The 18,810-nt window shown below is 40.1% G+C and overlaps 2 protein-coding genes across 9 annotated transcripts in view; one reads left to right on the forward strand and one right to left on the reverse strand.

Moving 5' to 3' along the window:
* Positions 1–19: 19 nt before the first annotated feature.
* On the reverse strand, positions 20–8,727 carry VPS29 (VPS29 retromer complex component). Of its 2 annotated transcripts, XM_003994658.5 has the most exons (5): positions 8,582–8,725; positions 6,276–6,287; positions 3,836–4,027; positions 742–977; positions 20–506 (listed from the first exon to the last, which is right to left on the reverse strand). In XM_003994658.5, exons 1-5 carry the CDS (start codon positions 8,582–8,584, stop codon positions 389–391), a joined length of 561 nt encoding a protein of 186 aa, XP_003994707.1. In that variant the 5' UTR covers positions 8,585–8,725; the 3' UTR covers positions 20–388. The 2 variants fall into 2 exon arrangements, with proteins under 2 accessions (XP_003994707.1, XP_003994706.1); XM_003994657.5 differs by lacking the exon at positions 6,276–6,287 and having other exon boundaries at positions 8,582–8,727.
* Positions 8,728–8,757: 30 nt separating this feature from the next.
* RAD9B (RAD9 checkpoint clamp component B) overlaps positions 8,758–18,810 on the forward strand; it is a 32,448-nt gene continuing 22,395 nt past the window's right edge. For 2 of the 7 annotated variants that reach the window (XM_045042260.1, XM_003994659.5), the window contains exons 1-4: positions 8,758–8,910; positions 10,754–10,824; positions 11,622–11,774; positions 11,981–12,095. In XM_045042260.1, the coding sequence (XP_044898195.1) occupies positions 8,874–8,910; positions 10,754–10,824; positions 11,622–11,774; positions 11,981–12,095 (376 nt within the window). In that variant the 5' untranslated portion in view covers positions 8,758–8,873. Of the gene's footprint in view, positions 8,911–10,753; positions 10,924–11,621; positions 11,775–11,980; positions 12,096–16,454; positions 16,592–18,810 lie in introns of those variants that run through there. The other 5 variants (XR_002147263.3, XM_019814516.3, XM_006938460.4 and 2 more) reach the window with 5 other exon arrangements.

Raw genomic sequence — 18,810 nt, forward strand, 5'->3', positions numbered from 1 at the left:
TACAAGTTTACCAAGAAAGTATAAATGAAAGGTTAATTGTTTATTAGTGAAGAGAAAAATGTATACAAGAAAGTCTAGATTCTTTTTCCTCATGCACTACTTTTGTAATAAAGTTCCAAATATCAACTTTGAAGATATTTACAAGGATAAATTTTTCTTAACACGTGACCATTTACTGGGTGGTGGACATTTTTTCATATAAATCATATATGGGAACGGAATATATTCTTAACAGTTTATAAGAAGCTTGGAACACTGTATTAACAGAAGATATTATATTTTACTGCAAAATATTATAAAAGTGATACAATTCTGTGGCTCATAAATGTTTAATTACTTGATTTGAACAGGGAATGAAAAAAAAAACCCAGCAAGATAGGCCTGGCTTTTAAGATTTTTTGTATTCAATTCGTTCTACTTTCACATCATCTCCAATTAGCTGATACACATAAGTGACAACTGTAGAAGCCTGGATATCCATCAACACAAATGAAGGAATAATGTTTCTGAAAGAAAATATAAATAATGTCAGTGTTTTGTACTAAAAAGCACCGCACTAAAAATTTCAATTTACAATGACAATTTGGATTCAAGGAGAATTCGAGTTGTTACGTATTAAAAAGAATAATCACCCAAATAAGAATGCCAAAAAGGCTGTCACTGAAATGGCTGCATTTCTCCTTTATGAAACACGACACATGCAATTATTAACTTTAAAAAAATCCCCAAATTCCTACTCACGTTTCCAAGGCATTATATGCTCCAGTGGCAGAACCTGGATTAATGTAAAATTTATTTTCATGCTCAAATGCTTCAAATTTGTGTGTGTGTCCCGAGATAAGAATGTCCACATCAAACTGCCTCTGCAACAGGGCTAAGCTGGCCATGTCTCCCCAAGGAATAACTTGATGCCCATGGATCAAACCAATTTTGAACTGCCCAACAGTCACAACTTTCTGTTCTGGATAATTCAGATTCTAAGATAAGAAACAGACATGAAAACATATATATATTTCAGAGATACTTATGTTTAAAAAACAACCTGCTTAAACATTCAATCCCATATGGATGTTTTGATACAGTGCTCCACAACCAATACATTTATTAAATATATATGTATTTAAAAAAAAATTTTAATGTTTATTTTTGAGAGAGAAAGGGAGTGTGAGAAGGGAGCGGTCAGAGAGAAAGGGAGACACAGAATCCAAAGCAGGCTCCAGGCTCTGAGCTGTCAGCATAGAGCCCAATACGGGGCTTGAACTCACGGACCACTAGATCATGACCTGAGCCAAAGTCAGACACCCAACCAACTGAGCCACCCAGGCACCCCTATTAAATACATATTTTTAAATGTTTGTTTATTTCTGAGAGAGAGAGAGCACAACCAGGGGAGGGACAGAGAGGGAGACACAGAATCCGAAGCAGGCTCCAGACTCTGAGCTGTCAGCACAGAGCCCTATGCAGGGCTCAAACTCATGAGCTGTGAGATCATAACCTGAGCCAAAGTTAGATGCTTAACCGACTGAGCCACCCAGGCACCCCCCATTTGTTAAATACTTGATTATTTCTCAGTCTCTAAGGCTACAACTATGCTCAAAACATAACTTATTCCAGGTAAACTGGAATTTATCATGCAATCCCTTTCTTGTGTTTGTTTTTTTTTTTTTTTTTTGTAGAATATAGGTTCTTTGGGGCATGCTGTGGAGAATAATTACTCCCCCAAATTTGTGAGTTTCCTCTACCTAAGAATTCTAGGCATACGACCTATAAGCTAGGTGTGTTCAAATTATATCCAAGGCTTTAATAATTATATAGATGGTTTCAAATAATAATGATAGTTAGCACTTATTCAGTACTTAGTATGAAGCAGGCACTATCCCAAGGGCTTTATAAACATCAACCTATTTAATACTTACAAACAATCCTAAAAGGTAGCTTCTGTTATGACCCCCATTTTATGGATGAGGAAACTGAGGCACAGAGAGGTTAAAATAACTTGCTTAAGGTCACACCTTAGTAATAAGTGGTTGAGCCAAGATCTAAACCCTGGTAGTATGGCTCCACGGTCTGTGAATTTAGCAATCAGAAGCAAAAAATTTTAATTCTTGCTACTGAAACTGTCTTTAGCATAACACAAGCAGAAACCCAAATATGTTTTTAACAAACCAAACCTATATTCTAATTATTGACAAGAAGTCTGTGCCTTCCTTCTCATCTCCCTGTCTTTTGCTCTCAGGTGGAAAGTTACCCGAAATCTGTTTTTTAATTTATTTTATTTTTTTAAGTTATTTATTTTGAGAGAGGGGGGAGAGAACGTGTGCAAAGGAGGGACAGAGGGAGACAGAGAGAATCCCAAACAGGCTCCTCACTGTCAGTGCAGAGCCTGATGCAGGGCTCAAACTCATGAACAACAAGATCATGACCTGAGCTGAAACCCAAGAGTCAGATGCTAAACTGACTGAACCACCCAGGTATCCCTGAACTCTTTTTTTTTTTTTTTATCCACTAAAAAAAGAAAAAGACTATACTTACTCAGTTTGATATAAAGGAATCCCATTAAACAGTACAAATTAAGTTAATTTATGAAAAAGCTTATATTCCCAGAAATAAAAGGCAATTTTTTACACTAGTATCAGATTTATCATGCTAAATCATACAGTGTTAGTATAAGTAGGGGCCTTAAAAATCATCTATTCCAATCATTTACGTGAGAGGAAACTAAGAGGATGTAATTTGCCTAAAATCTCATTATTAACTAATGGGCAAAGCTGGAATCCCAGAACTTCTAACTTTTTTCCTTAAAGTCAGGTTTATTGAGGTACAATTCACATACAGTAAATTTACCCTTTTTAGTGTACAATTCAAGGGTTTTTGACAAATATAGTCATGTAAGCTCTGCCACAATCAAACCCAGAGCAGTTCTATCAAGTCCTCAAAACTTCCTCATGCCCCTTTATTGTCAACCCTGGAGTTAGGGAGCCACAGCAGGGTTTTCAGCAGAGTGGTGATGTGATGTTACTTCGCCTAAAAAGGATCACACTGGTTGCTACTTAGAGAACAAATTGTGGAGGAAGGAAGGGTAGAATGAGAAAGCTGGAATTTAAGAGTGATATGGTGGCTTGGAACAGGGTAGTAGAGGTGGTGGTGAGAAGTAATAAAAACTTTATAGGGCTCCTGGGTGTCTCAGTCAGTTAAGCATCTGACTTCATGATCTCACAGTTTGTGAGTTCGAGCTCCTCATTGGGTTCTGTGTTGACAGCTAGGAGCCTGGAGCCTGCTTCTCTCTCTCTCTGCCCCTTCTCTGCTCGCACTCTCTCTCAAAAATAATAAACATTAAAAAAAAAAAAAAAACTTTATAAACTAAATGATATCACTACAAAAAATAGCAACACAATCACTTTTAGTCCATATCAATTTAGTCAGAACAAGTATTTAATATGCCTATTGAGTAATCTACTATCAGTGATTTGCAAAGAGTAAGAAACAAGTATGTGTCGGAAATTGGTATTTGGGGGGCACCTGCATGGCTTAGTTGGTTGAGCATCCAACGACTTGATTTCCGCTCAGGTCATGATCTTACTTACGGTAATGGGATCGAACCCAACGTCAGGCTCAGTTCAGAGTGTGGAGCCTCCTTGGGATTCTCTCCCTGCCGCTCCCCCCCCACCCCCCCTCCACCTTGCTCAAAATAAATAAATAAGCTTAAAAAATTGCATTTGGGATATTAACAACAAAAGACCTTCACAACTGAAAAACTAAGGTGTAAAGAATAAAGCTTATATATGTAAGAATTAAGAAAAAGAAATAGTTGTGAATGGAAAGAGAAATACATCACCTCATCGAAGTCTCCTCTCACAATATGAACATCACCGGCCAGAGTCTTGAGATAGTCATAACTCTCTTTGGTGCAAAGGTTTCCAGTACAGAGAATGTGCTGAATCTTTCCTGGCACCAGCAGTTTTTTGAATTTAGCCGGCAAACTGTTGCACCGGTGTGGGATGTGCAGGTCTCCTAATACCAACACCAACTTTAAAGTGTCAAGGTGAGACAAGGTATCATGTCAAACATGATGTCAAAACAAGATGTTCTCTCTTAACTCCCCTTTTAAATTAAATTAAGCAGAGATTCCAGAACCCATAAGAGCAGAAGTTATCCATACAGTTCTTAACATGACCATTTAAACAAACACACATATGGTAACCTACTCTGTTCTAATCAACCTTATTTTGGTCATAAATAGGTGTGCATTCACAATACAGGTCATCATTCAATTTACCAAGAATAAAATTGGGCTTTCTAAAGCAATTCATTTAGAGACCTATAAATGACACTTAAAAAATTGCAAAATGAAAAATACACTACTGGGTCCTATGGGATTTGGCATTTTTGAGGTGTGATACGGTAATTCCTAGTTCTCCAGCTATAATGTAAAACCTAATATACTGATTCCAATGTTCCAGGAACATTAATAAAGAGAATTGCTAAAAATGTAGTGATAGAAAAAAAACTTAATTCTGTAATTTATGTTTACTAGACTGTTTACTAAACTATATGGAGGAGCAGTAGCCAAAATTTATAATATTTTACTTAAAACAATTAGTTCTACAGTATATAGGAATAAAAACAGCCTATGCTTCAAAGAGTTTCGATAGGACAAACACGTGCTTTTGAATTATGATCTCTGTTATCTTCTTTCCTTATTAAAAATCCTGTCATATTTCTACTGTCTAGATTAAATTGCCTATGTACCCTCAGTTTGGTTCCCAAATTTAAAATAACATTTTCACAGTCTTTCATGTGCATTAGAGATTAAAACAAAACAAAACAAAACAAAAAAGAGATCAACTAAATAAGTCATGAATTTAGCAGGAGGTGGTTTAGAGTTGCAACATAGTCTCAGATGACAAAAATAAATTTTGCACTTAAGTGTAAAAGAGTAAAAAAAAACCTCAATCCTGTAAAATTTTAATTTTGAAAATTCAAGATTTGAATATAAACATTATTTGATTCAGTCATTTAATGGAATATTGTCAAAAGGTCATTTTGAAGTAATATCTGCCCCCCAAAGGACAATAATCAATTTCTTATGTTGATTAGTATAAGCACCCTCATTCTGTAACAGGATGTTTTCCCACACAGACATTCCATCCATAAATGTACATGCCCTTTAACTGCTTTTAAAGAAGGCATGACTATTCCTTAATATTAACAAAGAAAACATTAAATAAATACGATACAATCAGAAAATAGTTTTGCCACCATAGACTTTGTAAACTGAAATTAATCAAAAATGAAAATGTGTCAAACTAAAATTATTACTAAAACAAACTTGATTCATCTTGCAACAAATATCAACATGATTACAAAGGAAAGGAGCTGTTATCAGGACACAGAGTAACTGAGGTAACACGAGGTTACACAATTAGCATACTTTAAAAGAAATTGTTAAATAAGTTTCTTCTTTTTAAAGTGTGGTTTCAGCTGGTTATTTGTTCAATGACTTAATTGTTTCAATCCAGATCTTAGTGGATAAAACATCTTATTGTAAAACTAAAGACCACTATGAAGTTTCCACCCTCACTGGTAATCAATGCAAAAGTACCTGGAGACAGAACAATCTTCATCTTTAGAGGGGGATCCCTTCAGATATGGATTGAAGTACATAGTTAATGTGGGAAGCTGGCATTTGAGAAAAAGGTAGAAAATAGATGTCTATATTAAAAAAAAAAAAACCCTCCAACTACTCATAAAAGGGAATACGTCTACATATAGCAGGTTCAAAATCTTTGGGACTGATAATCAGCTGTTGAATCTGAATGTGCTAGAAAGAATATTAGTAACACACGATACTTTATAATGACTGATGACCTAAATTCTATCACGTATTACGGATTATGCCTAAGTCTAAAGATATAACTATATGAATGATCAAACAAAAATTATCTCAAAGTAGTAAAGATTCTTAGTAAGACTCTCATTTCAGATAGGTGACTAAGTTATAGGGGAGATAGTGTCACATAACAAATGTCATACTCTGAGGAACGTCCTTGCCCAAATTCCACACTTTTGACAGTTCAGGTTAGGCAAAGTTTGTAGTCTTTTGAGACAGCAAAAGATCCTAGAAATGGCAGCTTTGTTAAATTTAAATAAAGAACCAACCCAATCAAAGCATAGGAATTTGGTTATTTCCTATTTGATAGATTGTAAAAGGGTGAAATCCCAGTCATCAGCCACCCGACCACCATTGTTAGTAGGAGCTAAGAGAAGAAACTTACTCTGTGCCCAGCCTTAGTGGAATGAAGAAGTTGATTGCAGACAGGGGAATGAAAAAAAAGGGTGAAACATGACCAATGTTAAAAGAAAGCAACGAAAAGAAACAAACCAAAAACAGAGCAACAAAAACTCGTATCAAATGAATATGCAAACACTTGTTAATGATTTCTGAGTGTTATGAAAGAAAATGTTAAAAATTGGCTTTGCTCAAAACAATACCAAAAGAACCATTTGCTGTATTTTTAAACATGACACACACACACGGACACACACACACACACAAACGCACTGTAAAAGAAATTTGCCTTGTCGATTTTTTCTACTTCTCCTCCTCTTCTCTACCATGATTCCAATCTCTTTTGTTTCCTGTTCTGTTTCAAATTTTGTAAAACAATTTGGAAAGTTCACCAGTAACGATGTAAATGAAAGCTAACATTTTCTGGATGCGTAAGGACTAATTCCTCAAGTATACTGATTTTAAGTCTCTTATGCTCAAAATTCTAGTATAGTTGGAAAATTTATGCTGCAGCTAGATCATTATTTTGTACAGAAGATCTAACACAGCACTATGAATACATTATCAAGTGATGAAGCCACCGACGAAAGATGATACAAAACCAAACACATTCCTCCAGCTACAACTGGACCTTCTCCACACCTGAATTTGCTGCCCACAGACCCTGTATACCAGGTGTTGAATCTTTCTAGTCTCCTTTGCCAAATAAAAAGTTTTTAATCATGAAAGAGTCCGCTAATGCTAAATTCTGCCCAGTTCTATCTCACGTGACAAGTAATGTTCCAGTGTAACTCCCCTTAAAAAGTGTTCATTTCTCGGGGCGCCTGGGTGGCTCAGTCGGTTGAGCGTCCGACTTCGGCTCAGGTCACGATCTCACAGTCTGTGGGTTCGAGTCCTGTGTTGGGCTCTGTGCTGACAGCTCAGAGCCTGGAGCCTGTTTCAGATTCTGTGTCTCCCTCTTTCTCTGCCCCTCCCCTGTTCATGCTCTGTCTCTCTCTGTCTCAAAAATAAATAAACGTTAAAAAAAAAACTTTTTTTTTAAAGCGTTCATTTCTCAAAAAACCCTTCAGGAACATGAGTATGGAATCATATGTCATCTTCTCTCAGGAATAACTGCCTCAAAATTATTGTAAACCGATCACTCCAAACAGGAGTCTGCTTAGAAGCAAAAATCAACGGGGTTAAAAACCTTTCACGTCTACAAAGATGCACAGACCACAAATCTTTGGCTGTCGCGTCTACAACCACCTCCAGGGCTATGCTTGTCACACAATCGTGGGAATCTTAAAACGTGCAATGGATGCCCATCAGAAATAGAAGTCCCTTTACAGGTACCCTCACCAACACAAACACCAAGATAATCAGAGCTCCTTCTGAACAGGTTAACTTTTCAGGGAGTGAAGGACACCTTTGAAAATCTGATCGCAGCTCGGAGTCCTCTCCAGTAGCAGCTCCCGAGTTTTTATATAAGACGGTCGTAGGGGCGGACACCTACTGGAGGCCAGCGGGTGGGGTTTGGCCTTGAAGCGGGCAGGGCAGTCTGATGAGTCTGACGAGGTAAAAGCTCCACAAAACTACCCCCCGCCCCGGCACCCACGCTGGCTCCTTACCCGGAAAAAATGTACACACATTCACAAATGTTTCCAATTTCGAGGAGCTCATAAACCATTAAGGAAACAACGGTTCCAGCCATTCTAAGAGCCACATCCAGTCCTTTGAGGACTCACTACCAATTTTCAATGGCAGCTGCACTAAATTGCAGGGGCTAAGGGGATAGTTTGTATTCCCTTTCCTCGGACGGCAAACTAAAATGGATAGGGGATTCTGCTCTAGTTCCCATTTTGCATCCGAGAAGCCAGCTTTCCACGCAAGCGGCAGGCAACTGGTAGACCCTCACCAGCGGGAGGTGCCTTTTAAGGAAAAGGAGTAGGGAAACGTCTGGAAACGGAGGGGACCATGCCCCTTTTCTCAGGAGCTAGAGGACCAGGCCCAAAGGTCTTTCCCGGCTCGGGCGCGCGGGTCTCGTGACAGCACGAGTCGCTGAGGGGGGCCCTCTTCCCCTCGGACGTCCTCTGGTCCCTGGGGCGGGGGTGCGAGCCGGCCGCACCCAGCGGTGGCTGCCCCCGATCCTCCCCTGCCCTCCCCCTGGGCCTTCTCCAGGCCCGGACCTGGGCTGCGCCCGCCACGCCCCCGAGATCGCCCATGCCCTCGCTCAGAGACTCCCAACGTCTCCCAACGATGCAGCACCGCGGCCGAGAGCTAGGCCTCGGCCGCCGCATCTGCACTCCTCACCATCCTGTCACAGGGCTGCGCTCAGTCACCACCGCCGCCGCCGCCTTCTTCCTCGGGCTCCGGGGCGACCCGCCCACCTCGCTCTCAACCAATGACAGAGGAGGTCGACGGGAGACGGCCTACGGAGGCCCGTACAGGCCCTTCCGCGACGTCAAACTTAGCTGCCCTTTGGGAAAGGGAGGGTGGCGGGAGAGTAAGATCTCGAAGCTTCGGAGGGTGCGGCCGACATCCGGGCACCTGGGGCCGTCGAGCTGAGGCGCGCCTCGGGGCCCTGCTTGGTAGGGCTGCGGCCATGCTGAAGTGCGGGATGAGCGGCAGTCAGGTGAAAGGTGGAGCGACTTTTTTTGCCTGCCTTTGTAGAAAAAGGAAAACCAAAAAAAAAAAAAAAAAAAAAAGTAAAAGAATAAGAAAAGAGAAAGCCTCAGGTTCAGCCTCAGGGTCTTCTCCTTTGCTCTTATGCTCAATGACTGGCGACACAAGGCCTGGCCACAAACAGCCGCCGCCCACCCAAGCTTCTAGTAGCTTTTGAGGGAAGAAAGAGAGCCCATCTGCTTTTATTTATGCGTAGTGTTTATCTTCTTGGGTGTCCTTGAAATGAAGTTGCACATTGGAACAGAGATTGGGAGCGCTGATGAGGACAGTGCTGGGTGGAGTTGCGAGAAAAAATAATGTTTAGACCCTTGAAGTGTTTTAGTGCCACGAGAAAAGCATCAACCTGTTTTTTATTCCAAATGCTATTTTTTGACGTGTGACCTGGAACAAGCCACTGAACCACTTGGCGGGGGCGGGGGGGGGGCTGCTCAGTTTCTTCATCTGTAGAATGAGAATAGTAACGTTTTCGTTATAGGCCTTGTAGCAATGAAATGGAGATGCATGTAAAGAGCTCAATAATAGATGGGAATGTATAGGAACTATTACATGTTACAAATAGTACTTAAACAAGGTTTTTCAGAAACTTCCTAAAGTTTCTATTTAGGAAAACAGTGGTTTCCTACATTTTGTAAGGTGTGAAGTGATCCTAGAAAGGCATCTTGTGTGGTGGCTGGCTTGCTCTGTGTTGAGGACAAATATGGAATAGTAGTAATGAACAGGAAAGGGAAGCACAGGCTCTCAGCTGTTCCATGTTCTCAGAGTTCTAGGAAGTTCTCTTGCAGTATATAGCTCACTTCTCGATAAGCAATTTGTATGATTGTTTTTGCTTTTTCTCCTGGACTGTACGTATGGTGAGGGCAGAACCGTTCCTGTCCTGTTCACTGCTCTACTCCCATTGCCTTGGGTTGTACCCCAAACATAGTGGGTGCTCAAAACCTAGTCATTGGAGGAATGAAGGGTCTGCAACAGGCAGCTCTAGGAAAAAGTGTTGAATGTGAAGTGGTAAAAGGGAGAAATGCCTCTTTCCCCTCCCCCCCCCCCACCATTGGGCGTCCCATCTCAGTTTGACACTGGCACACCCAATTCACATACCCTTGATTCTTAATATTGTAACCTGATTTTATGTTCTGGAATTAATTTTTCTTTTTTCTACTGTTCCATGGATTGCTGTGGCCATCCATTTTTATTGCAGCATAGTATTCCATATCCATTTGTCACATTTTGTACTTATTCATAATTCATAAGAATATGAACTGTGTCATACCAGATTAGACCAATATGTCATTCATCCTGGCCTCTGTTACAGGGCATCTGAGTGTGTTTGGTGAGATCTGAGATCTGGCATTTTGCGTGCTACCTTCAAATTTCAAAGATGCATCTTAAATGCCTCTAATTTCTTTCATGTGACTTGTTTTGACCTTGCCACCTGTGAAGTTATTGAATCCCTTCAACCTCTCCATGCTCTATTTTCACAGTTCTTTTTTTTGGGCAGGGGTGGGGGGTGGTAAACCAAGTCTAAAAATACATTAGTATGGAAATTGGCTTGCTAAAGTACAGAAAGGAAGAATGTTACTGCATTTTATCATTTTGCACATTTTGTAAATTTATTGATCTCTTACTATGTGTCTAGCATTTTGTCAAGAGTATTATTCTGTATTTAAAGCAATTTGTAGCATTAGTCTATAAAAGACTGTTCTTTATGAATTTATCTTGAGTCCTGTGAATGCTGAAGTAGTCCTACAATTTGCTGTTATTGTTTGAGAGAAAAAATGTAAACCATACCTTTCTTTTGCTCCGTAGTATTTGGGAAAGCAATCCAAGCTCTATCACGAGTCAGTGACGAGCTGTGGTTAGACCCATCTGAAAAAGGTGTAAGTAAGAAAAGTGACCAATAGACCATCTATTAAGGCAAAAGAAGTTGTTTACAGATCCCAGTCCAGATTGAATGTTTACTATGAAATCCAGAAATTGTAATTATCCGTTTCATTGTTCATCTTTATTTTCCATATCTGAATACATTTAGAGCATATTAAACTTAAAAAGCATGCAGAGAACCATAAGAGATTTAAACCAGAAATTGCAAACTGGTGGTTGAGAAGCTAGATATTGCTTGCAGAAGTGTTTTGTGGGACTGCACTGTGTTTAAAAAAAAAAAAAAGAAATAATTTTCTAAACTTAAAAAATTGGGAGTCCACATAAAGATCGGAGTTTTCTGCTTCTCTTGAAAACTTAATATCTGACAGTTTGGGGCCAGGATTCCCAAGCGGAAATAGTTGGCTGGCGCTGATGGATGGTTTCTCCCTTTAGACAGGACAAGAGATTGCCATTTTGCTGCAATCTTTTTACCCCCTTTTACGTTGCTTTCTGCCACTTTGAGCATTAAAGTTAAAAGGTGTTTACAACTTTACATTTTCAACATGCAAGATATTAGACTTAATACCTATACGTGTTCAATATAGATGTGTACCTGTGTGTGTAGGTATGCAAATTCAATGCATAGTGGATAATGCAACCTATTTAATATCTATAATAATTCATATGTAAAATGTAGTCCATAGAATGCAGTTAACATCCTATATTTAATTGCAGTGTTACACATAATAGAATTTTTTGAATGAATCCTTTAAAGAACGTTGATTTTTTCCCTTAATAACTATTATTTTTCCAGCTTGCTTTAAGATCTGTGAATTCTTGTCGGTCAGCATACGGATGTGTTCTCTTCTCTCCTGTGTTTTTTCAACATTATCAATGGTCAACCTCAGTGAAAATGAATGATAATGATTCGACTTCATCAAACTTAAATTGCAAATTGGGAATGAAGGTAAATATAAGTGGCCCTGTTTTTCTCTTGTATTGCAGGAATATTTATTATATATGATATAACATCTACCTTGCATTTAATATATGGCTTAAAGGGTGTGGGGAACAAATCTATTCATTTATAAATATACATACTCTTGTTAGTTCTTTTAAACTAATCAAACAACCAAACACCAAACCATGTTCTATAACGTATTTGTGTTACAGTCAATTCTGCCCATCTTTAGATGCCTGAATTCCCTCGAAAGAAATGTAGAGAAGTGCAAAATATTCACCAGATCTGATAAATGTAAAGTGGTTATTGAATTCTTCTGCAGACATGGTAGGTATAATTAAAGCTAAAGTATCATGTGTTTTTTGTTAATATTTTTCATGTTTAGAATATTGAAAGTGCATGTCAAGACTTCTCATTGCATTACTGCTTAGAATTTATGTGGTTTTGTTGTAGGGCCATTGTAAATACTTGGAAAGTATTATCTTGTCTCTGTAGAAGTATGATGAAATGATTTGTATTCAGTTTTTCCTCTTTTGACTTATCAGTGGCACAAGCTTGGCCTGTATACAAACCAAAAATTTTTTTAAATGTCTTTTTGAATTCAAACAACTGGTGATTCTAAAATTAACTGGCTGCTTGATGATATTCTGTTAAGAGTGCCTTGGTAACAGCGTTCTTTGGTAAGAACAGAAAAGAATAATGCCTACCTGTATTGAAAGTCCTCCAAGAGGCACATAGTATTATATCTGGGGCTGAAGGAAGCATGGTAACTGGCCCACAGTCACAAAATTAGTAAGTCACAGTAATAGGAGCCAAAACTTTTATACGTTCTCTCTGTTACACGAAGCTGTAAAACAGATTTCCTGCCTCCCAGCCTTGCGTGGTAGATATTCAAACGTACCCACGGGATATTTACATGCTTAAGTATGTATAGCACGGTGGTTAAGAGCATGGACTCTGGAGGCCATAAGGTCTAGGGTGGAATCCTGCTCTGCCCTTTCTTTGCTGATACTTTCAGCAAATTATTTTCCATCTGTTTGCCTCATTTCCCCCCCAGTGTAAAATAGGGTCGTGTTAGTACCAGCTTCCTTGGGTTTTAGGGAAGGATTTGATGAGTTAGAGGAAGTTATAGTTCTAAAGTGTTTAAAAGAACATTGGCACATTCTGTTAGCTTGTTGTATTTATTATGATTGCTGCTATTTTATTTGACATTAGCATGTAGAATTGTATGCTTTAAAAAAGCTCGTGCTGGGCGCTTGGGTGGCTCAGTTGGTTAAGCGTTCGACTTTGGCTCAGGTCATGATTTCACAGTTCATGGGTTTGAGCCCCACATCGGGCTCCGTGTGGACAGCTCAGAGCCTGAAGCCTGTTTCAGATTCTGTGTCTCCCTCTCTCTCTGCCCCTATCCCACTCACACTCTGTCTCTGTCTCTATCAAAATAAATAAACATCAGAAAAAAAAAAAAAAGCTCATGCTTGTGATATTAGTCCACATCTTTTTTTGTAACGGAATGGTCTTCTGGAAGGTTATTGTAGTGTTACAATTATCTTATATGTCTTACTTAAATTTCACCTCATATTTGTATTATAATCTTTAATTTTCCCCCTGCAAAATATCAATGATTTAACATGATTTCCCCCTTCTTTGAACTTTAGTTCATGTAATAGCAGAATCACGTAAAGAGCATGATTAAAAGCACAGCAGGCCTTGGCATCACAGACTTGGGTATGGATTCTTCTGTGCTGCTGCTGCTGCTGCTGCTGCTTCTTTTTTGTTTTTATTTTTTTTAACGTTTATTTGTTTTTGAGACAGAGAGACAGAGCATGAACAGGGGAGGGTCAGAGAGAGAGGGAGACACAGAATCCAGAACAGGCTCCAGGCTCTCAGCCGTCAGCACAGAGCCCGACGCACGGGTCAAACTCACGGACCGTGAGATCATGACCTGAGCCGAAGTCGGACGCTTAACCGACTGAGCCACCCAGGCACCCCATCTTCTTTTTTTTTTTTAATGTTTATTTACTTTCGAGAGAGAGAGAGAGAGAGAGAGAGAGAGAGACAGACAGAGCACATGTGGGGGAGGGGCAGAGAGAGAGGGAGACACAGAATCTGTGCTGTTAGCACAGAGCCTGACGCGGGGCCCGAACCCAGGAACCGTGAGATCATGACTTGAGTCAATGTCAGACACTTAATCGACGGAACCACCCAGGCGCCCCTTCTATGCTTCTTATCAGCTTTGTGAAAGTGCATAAGCTTTGTCAACACAAATTGAACAAAGCTTTTAGAATCTCTGAAAGTAAGAAAGAGTTTATTCGAGCCCAAGTTAGGACAGCTGCCTGGGAAACACACTCTTCATGGGGGAGAAAGTGCTCTAGAGAATGAGCAGTTCTTACAGGGTTATATACGTTTCTACATTTTGTAAAAGCTCGAAAGATGATAGATTAGCATATAGGCAGGAATCACGAGGAATGCAGGAGCAGGAGCATTGACAATGTGATTTTCATTAGGCTAGTCATTCTCAAAGCAGATGTACAACGTGTGCATGGCAGGCCATTAATCAGCCTTTTGGTTTGAACAAGATTTATGAACAGTCATGTTAACTTAGAAATCTAACAGGGCTCCCTTTGCATATCTGGCCTTTGGAGAGTGTTTCTCTTATCAGCTCTCTGAACTTTCATTTTCTTTTCTGTAAAATGGGGATACTCTTACCCTCACGTTTGGAGGTTGTTGTGAATGTAAAGCGAGATCACTTGTGTGAAGCACACAGCGTGGTGTCTGACATGGAGGAAGTACTAGAGAGTCAATGACTGCTGTCATTACAATTACCCTCAACCCTTATTTCCAGCTAGATTTTAAACAACCAACTTTTCAGTTTCTTAAGAATCTCTCAAGCAGATTGATTAGATTACTGTCTAATACATCCTTGTGATTGGTTGTTTTTTTTAAAGTTTATTCATTTATTTTGAGAGAGAGAAAGCACGAGCAAGGGAGGGGCAGAGAGAGAGAATCCCAAGCAGGCTCTGCATTAAAGCGTGGAATCCAACGTAGGGCTCAAACTCACGAACCGTGAGATCATGACCTGGGCTGAAATCAAGGGTTGACACTTAACTGACTGAGCCACCCAGGCACTCCAATTGGTTGATTTTCAGTAGCTTTTGTAGGAAAGCTATATGAGTTGGGATGCTTTAAGTTGCAAGTAACAGGAAAAAAAAAACCACAGAAAATCTAACTCAAACTAACTTTAACAATAAGGAGAAATATTGGCTCATGGAAATGAAAAGGTCAAAATTGGGTCACAGGTGTGGGTTTGGTTCAGGCTGCAGCAGCTGCTCCTTCTTTTCCTTCTCCTTTTTATTTTATTTTTTGAGAGACAGAGCATGAGTGGGGGTGGTCAGAGAGAGAGGGAGACAGAGGATCCGAAGCAGGCTCTCCGCTGACAGCGGCAAGCCCTGTGTGGGGTTTGAACTCACGACCCACGAGATTATGGCCTGAGCTGAAGTCAGACACTCAACTGACTGAGCCACCCAGGTGCCCCTCTCCTTTTTCTTTTTTTTTTAATTTTTTAAAATGTTTTTATTTATTTTTGAGACAGAGGGAGACAGAGCATGAGTAGGGGAGGGGCAGAAAGAGGGGGAGACACAGAGTCCGAAGCAGGTTCCAGGCTCTGAGCTGTCAGCACAGAGCCCGACACAAGGCTCGAACTCATGGAGTGTGAGATCACAACCTGAGCTGAAGTCAGACGCTCAACTGACTGAGCCACCCAGGTGCCCCTTCCTCTCCTTTTTCTTTTTAAAATTCACTCAGCTCTCCTTTCCTCCACGTGACTTATCCTAAGGCTAGTTTCTCTGATAAACTTTCAATAATAAGGTGGCTTGCAGCAGCAGCTGAGGCTAGATGCTTCCTCTTTCACATCCAGTGGGAGCGAGAGCCTTACCTCATGTATCCATTAAACAAAAGTTCTTGCCTTTGCTCTGATTGGACCAACCTAAACTAATCTTCGTGGCTAGGAAATTCACTCTTTAAGCATCATACCTGGTCCAAATTTAATTGTAGGGGGGGATAAAATTATACCAATTAATTTCTACCAATGAGGGCCCATCAATGGTGCTGGAAGCAGAGTCAATCCCACCCAAACCTCATGGCAGCTGCAAAATGGGGAAGGGACAGCTCAGGAAGGAAGGGGAACATAGGAGATAGATGCTGCTACTTAATTAGGTAAGTAGTTATACTTCCCCAAACTGTGTGTACCCAGAAAATAAAGCTTGCAACTTTATATTTATAATCTGGTGGAGAAACGTTCAAATTTAGTTGAGAAAAATCACCTGGGCAGGGATAGCCAACAAGCTGCTAGAAATACATATTTGGGATTTGGTAAGAAATTAAGGATAGTGATGTAAATCTGGCTCTCTTCACTGATAGAAAACACTTGAAAAAAAACTGAGCTACTAAAAAGGACTGACTTCTCTAAATCTAACCATGAAAAGTTTCTGTAACAGTGATTTCTTGAATTATTTAGCATCTGCAAATAGATAAAAAAGGATTTATACCACTGAGAAGCAAGATTTAGCTGAAATATTTATGTCATTAATAATTCTACCAATTCTCCATACTTTTCTTTTGCACTGGCCCTAGAGTTTCTAAAAATGAGTCCATGAGTTCCTGAAGAACACACTCGGATATGAACCACCTGCTAATATGTTCTGTCCTGGCTCAAGGGGACAGGACTCCCAACAGAGGGGAGCTTCCATAAGAGGAGTGCACTGGGATACTGAATGAAAATGAGACTTTGAATCATACGCATATATTAATGAAGTGATGTCAAGAAGGTTGGACTCCTTCAAGTTTTCAAGTTTTGGGCATTCTACAGATGTGCTAATGATTTTAAACTCAATGGTGAACTTACAGGGATTGAGGAATATTTGAATAACTTACAAGATTTTTGAAGTATCACTAGCCCCTAAAATTCTAAACTCTACAAATGTAACATCTCCAAACTAATGGTTCGTCCTTAGCTGTACCCCTTCAGGTTTGAAAGAGTTCTCTGGACCCATTGAGGGAAGTTTGAAATAGAGCTTATGAAGTGGCTGGTAGAATTCTTTCATAGCGCCAGGAATCCCATGGCAGGAGCAGATGGTATGAGACACCCACTACTCAGCATGGTCCATCGACTGGCTCCTGGGCCCTAAGTTGTTGTTACTGTTCTGTGAGAAGATAGCGAGCTTATGCCAGAATTTAGGCCAAATACATTACTAAGCATTTGCGTTAATTCAGCTGTTGTTGTTGTTGTTGTTGTTGTTAATAGTACTATTTTATCAAAGAATGCAGTCAGTTCCTCTTTTTTTTTTTTTTTTTTTTTTTTTTTTTTTTTAAGGTTTACTTATAGTGAGAGAGAGCACAAGTCGGGGAGGGGCAGAGAGAGGGAGAGAGAGAGAATCCCAAGCAGGCTTTGCACCGTCAGTCCAATGCAGGGCTCAAATTCATGAACCATGTGGTCATGACCTGAACCGAAATCCAGAGTCTGACGCTTAACCCACTGAGCCACCCAGGTGGCCCAGAAGTCAATTCTGATGAAAAATCCCTTGTCTCATTACAGTCCAGTGCTTTGTGCAGCATAAGATAAAGCCTACAAATGACCCAGGGGGGAAACAGGACTTCTAAACGTTTATGCCATTTGCATGCTACCAAGGGAGATTGTTATTGTTATTAAACTAGAAACTAGAAAAACCACAGCGAACAGGTACATCAAGCCAAATTACTCGAACAAGGGACAGTGGATGTTCTTTGAGCCAGAGACTCGAAGGAGAGAAAGCTGAAGAGGAAAGGCTTTCTGGTTAGTGGCATCACATCTGGGTAAGTTTCCAGCAGGCAGAAATGGGAAGGCATTCTGTGATGAGGGAGCAGTGTGATCAAAGGCACAGGTTGAAAGTGTTTAGCACCTGTTCATAAGGTAAAAGGTGAAGGAAGCCGATGGCAAGAACAGGAGCATCAGGAATGACAGATTAGACATTTCTCAGCCTGGACATCTTTGGCAATGCCAGTATTTGCTTGAGAGAAATATTTAGAGGTATGCTTGTGCTGTGTGTGCCGGGGCTGTTTGTGAACAGTACCTGCGAAACCGGTAACGGTAGTTGCCTCTGTGGAGGATACAGGGCTGGCAGGAGTCAGGAGTGGAGGATGACTTACTTTTCACTGTCTCTCTGGTATCTTTTGAACTTTCTACCGTCAGCATCTATCTATTACGTGTCCCTCCAAAAGTAACTTGAAAATATTTTTTAAAATAGGTAAGCTATGCCAACTTTTTAGATTTGTGTCTTCCCCAAATGGAAATCACAGTGATCCTTCACAATGCCATGCTCTTTGTAGTACATCTAAAATTTATGGACGAAAGCAAAGATGAAATAGGTCAGCTTATGTTACTCTAGCGCTCAAAACTCTCTCTCTCAAAAAAAAAAAAAACAAAACCCAAAACCACCTTCCCCATTTTACACAGGGTATTAGCCAATGATCTTTCAATGGCCAGTGAGGTCCTACATGGGTTGGAAGCCCTCTGCCCAGTAAGCTCCTTCTCCCAGGTAGCATGTAACTTGCTGTTTCATTTTCTCCAAGTCTTCACTCAGATGGTGTCATTTCCATGAGGTCTTTCCTGACCTCTCTATTTGCAATTGCTACCTACCACCACTGGCATTCCCTAGTGTCTTTCCTGCTTTGCTTTTCTGTGGTCTGTATCACCCTGTGACATATTAATTATTTACTTATTTATTTTCTTATTGTCTGTCTCCTCTCCCTAGCATGTAAACACTATGAAGATAGAGATTTTGTCTGATTTGTTCTTTGCTAATCCCCAGCTCCTAAAATTGTTCTTGTGTAGTAGATTACCAAAAAAAAAAAAAGATCTCACAAATTATTTGCAACACCCCCCTCTTCAAAAGCTGGAGTCTGATTCCCCAGCTGGAATCATGGCTTGCCTTGGGCTTTATCAATTAGATGCAATAGAAGTGATATTCTGTGAGTTCCAAGCCTAGGCCTTAAGAGGCCTGGCAGTTTC

The sequence above is a fragment of the Felis catus genome, chromosome D3 (genome assembly GCF_018350175.1).
Source record: "Felis catus isolate Fca126 chromosome D3, F.catus_Fca126_mat1.0, whole genome shotgun sequence".
NCBI lineage: Eukaryota > Metazoa > Chordata > Mammalia > Carnivora > Felidae > Felis > Felis catus.

What these genes read in the sequence shown, in the direction of transcription:
- VPS29 (XM_003994658.5), bottom strand. An exon ending in TGAGAGGAGACTTCGATGAG is followed by an intron (nt 978 to 3,835) that starts GTGATGTATTTC and finishes TTCTTATCTTAG; the next exon opens with AATCTGAATTATCCAGAACA. An exon ending in GCATATAATGCCTTGGAAAC is followed by an intron (nt 507 to 741) that starts GTGAGTAGGAAT and finishes ATTTTCTTTCAG; the next exon opens with AAACATTATTCCTTCATTTG.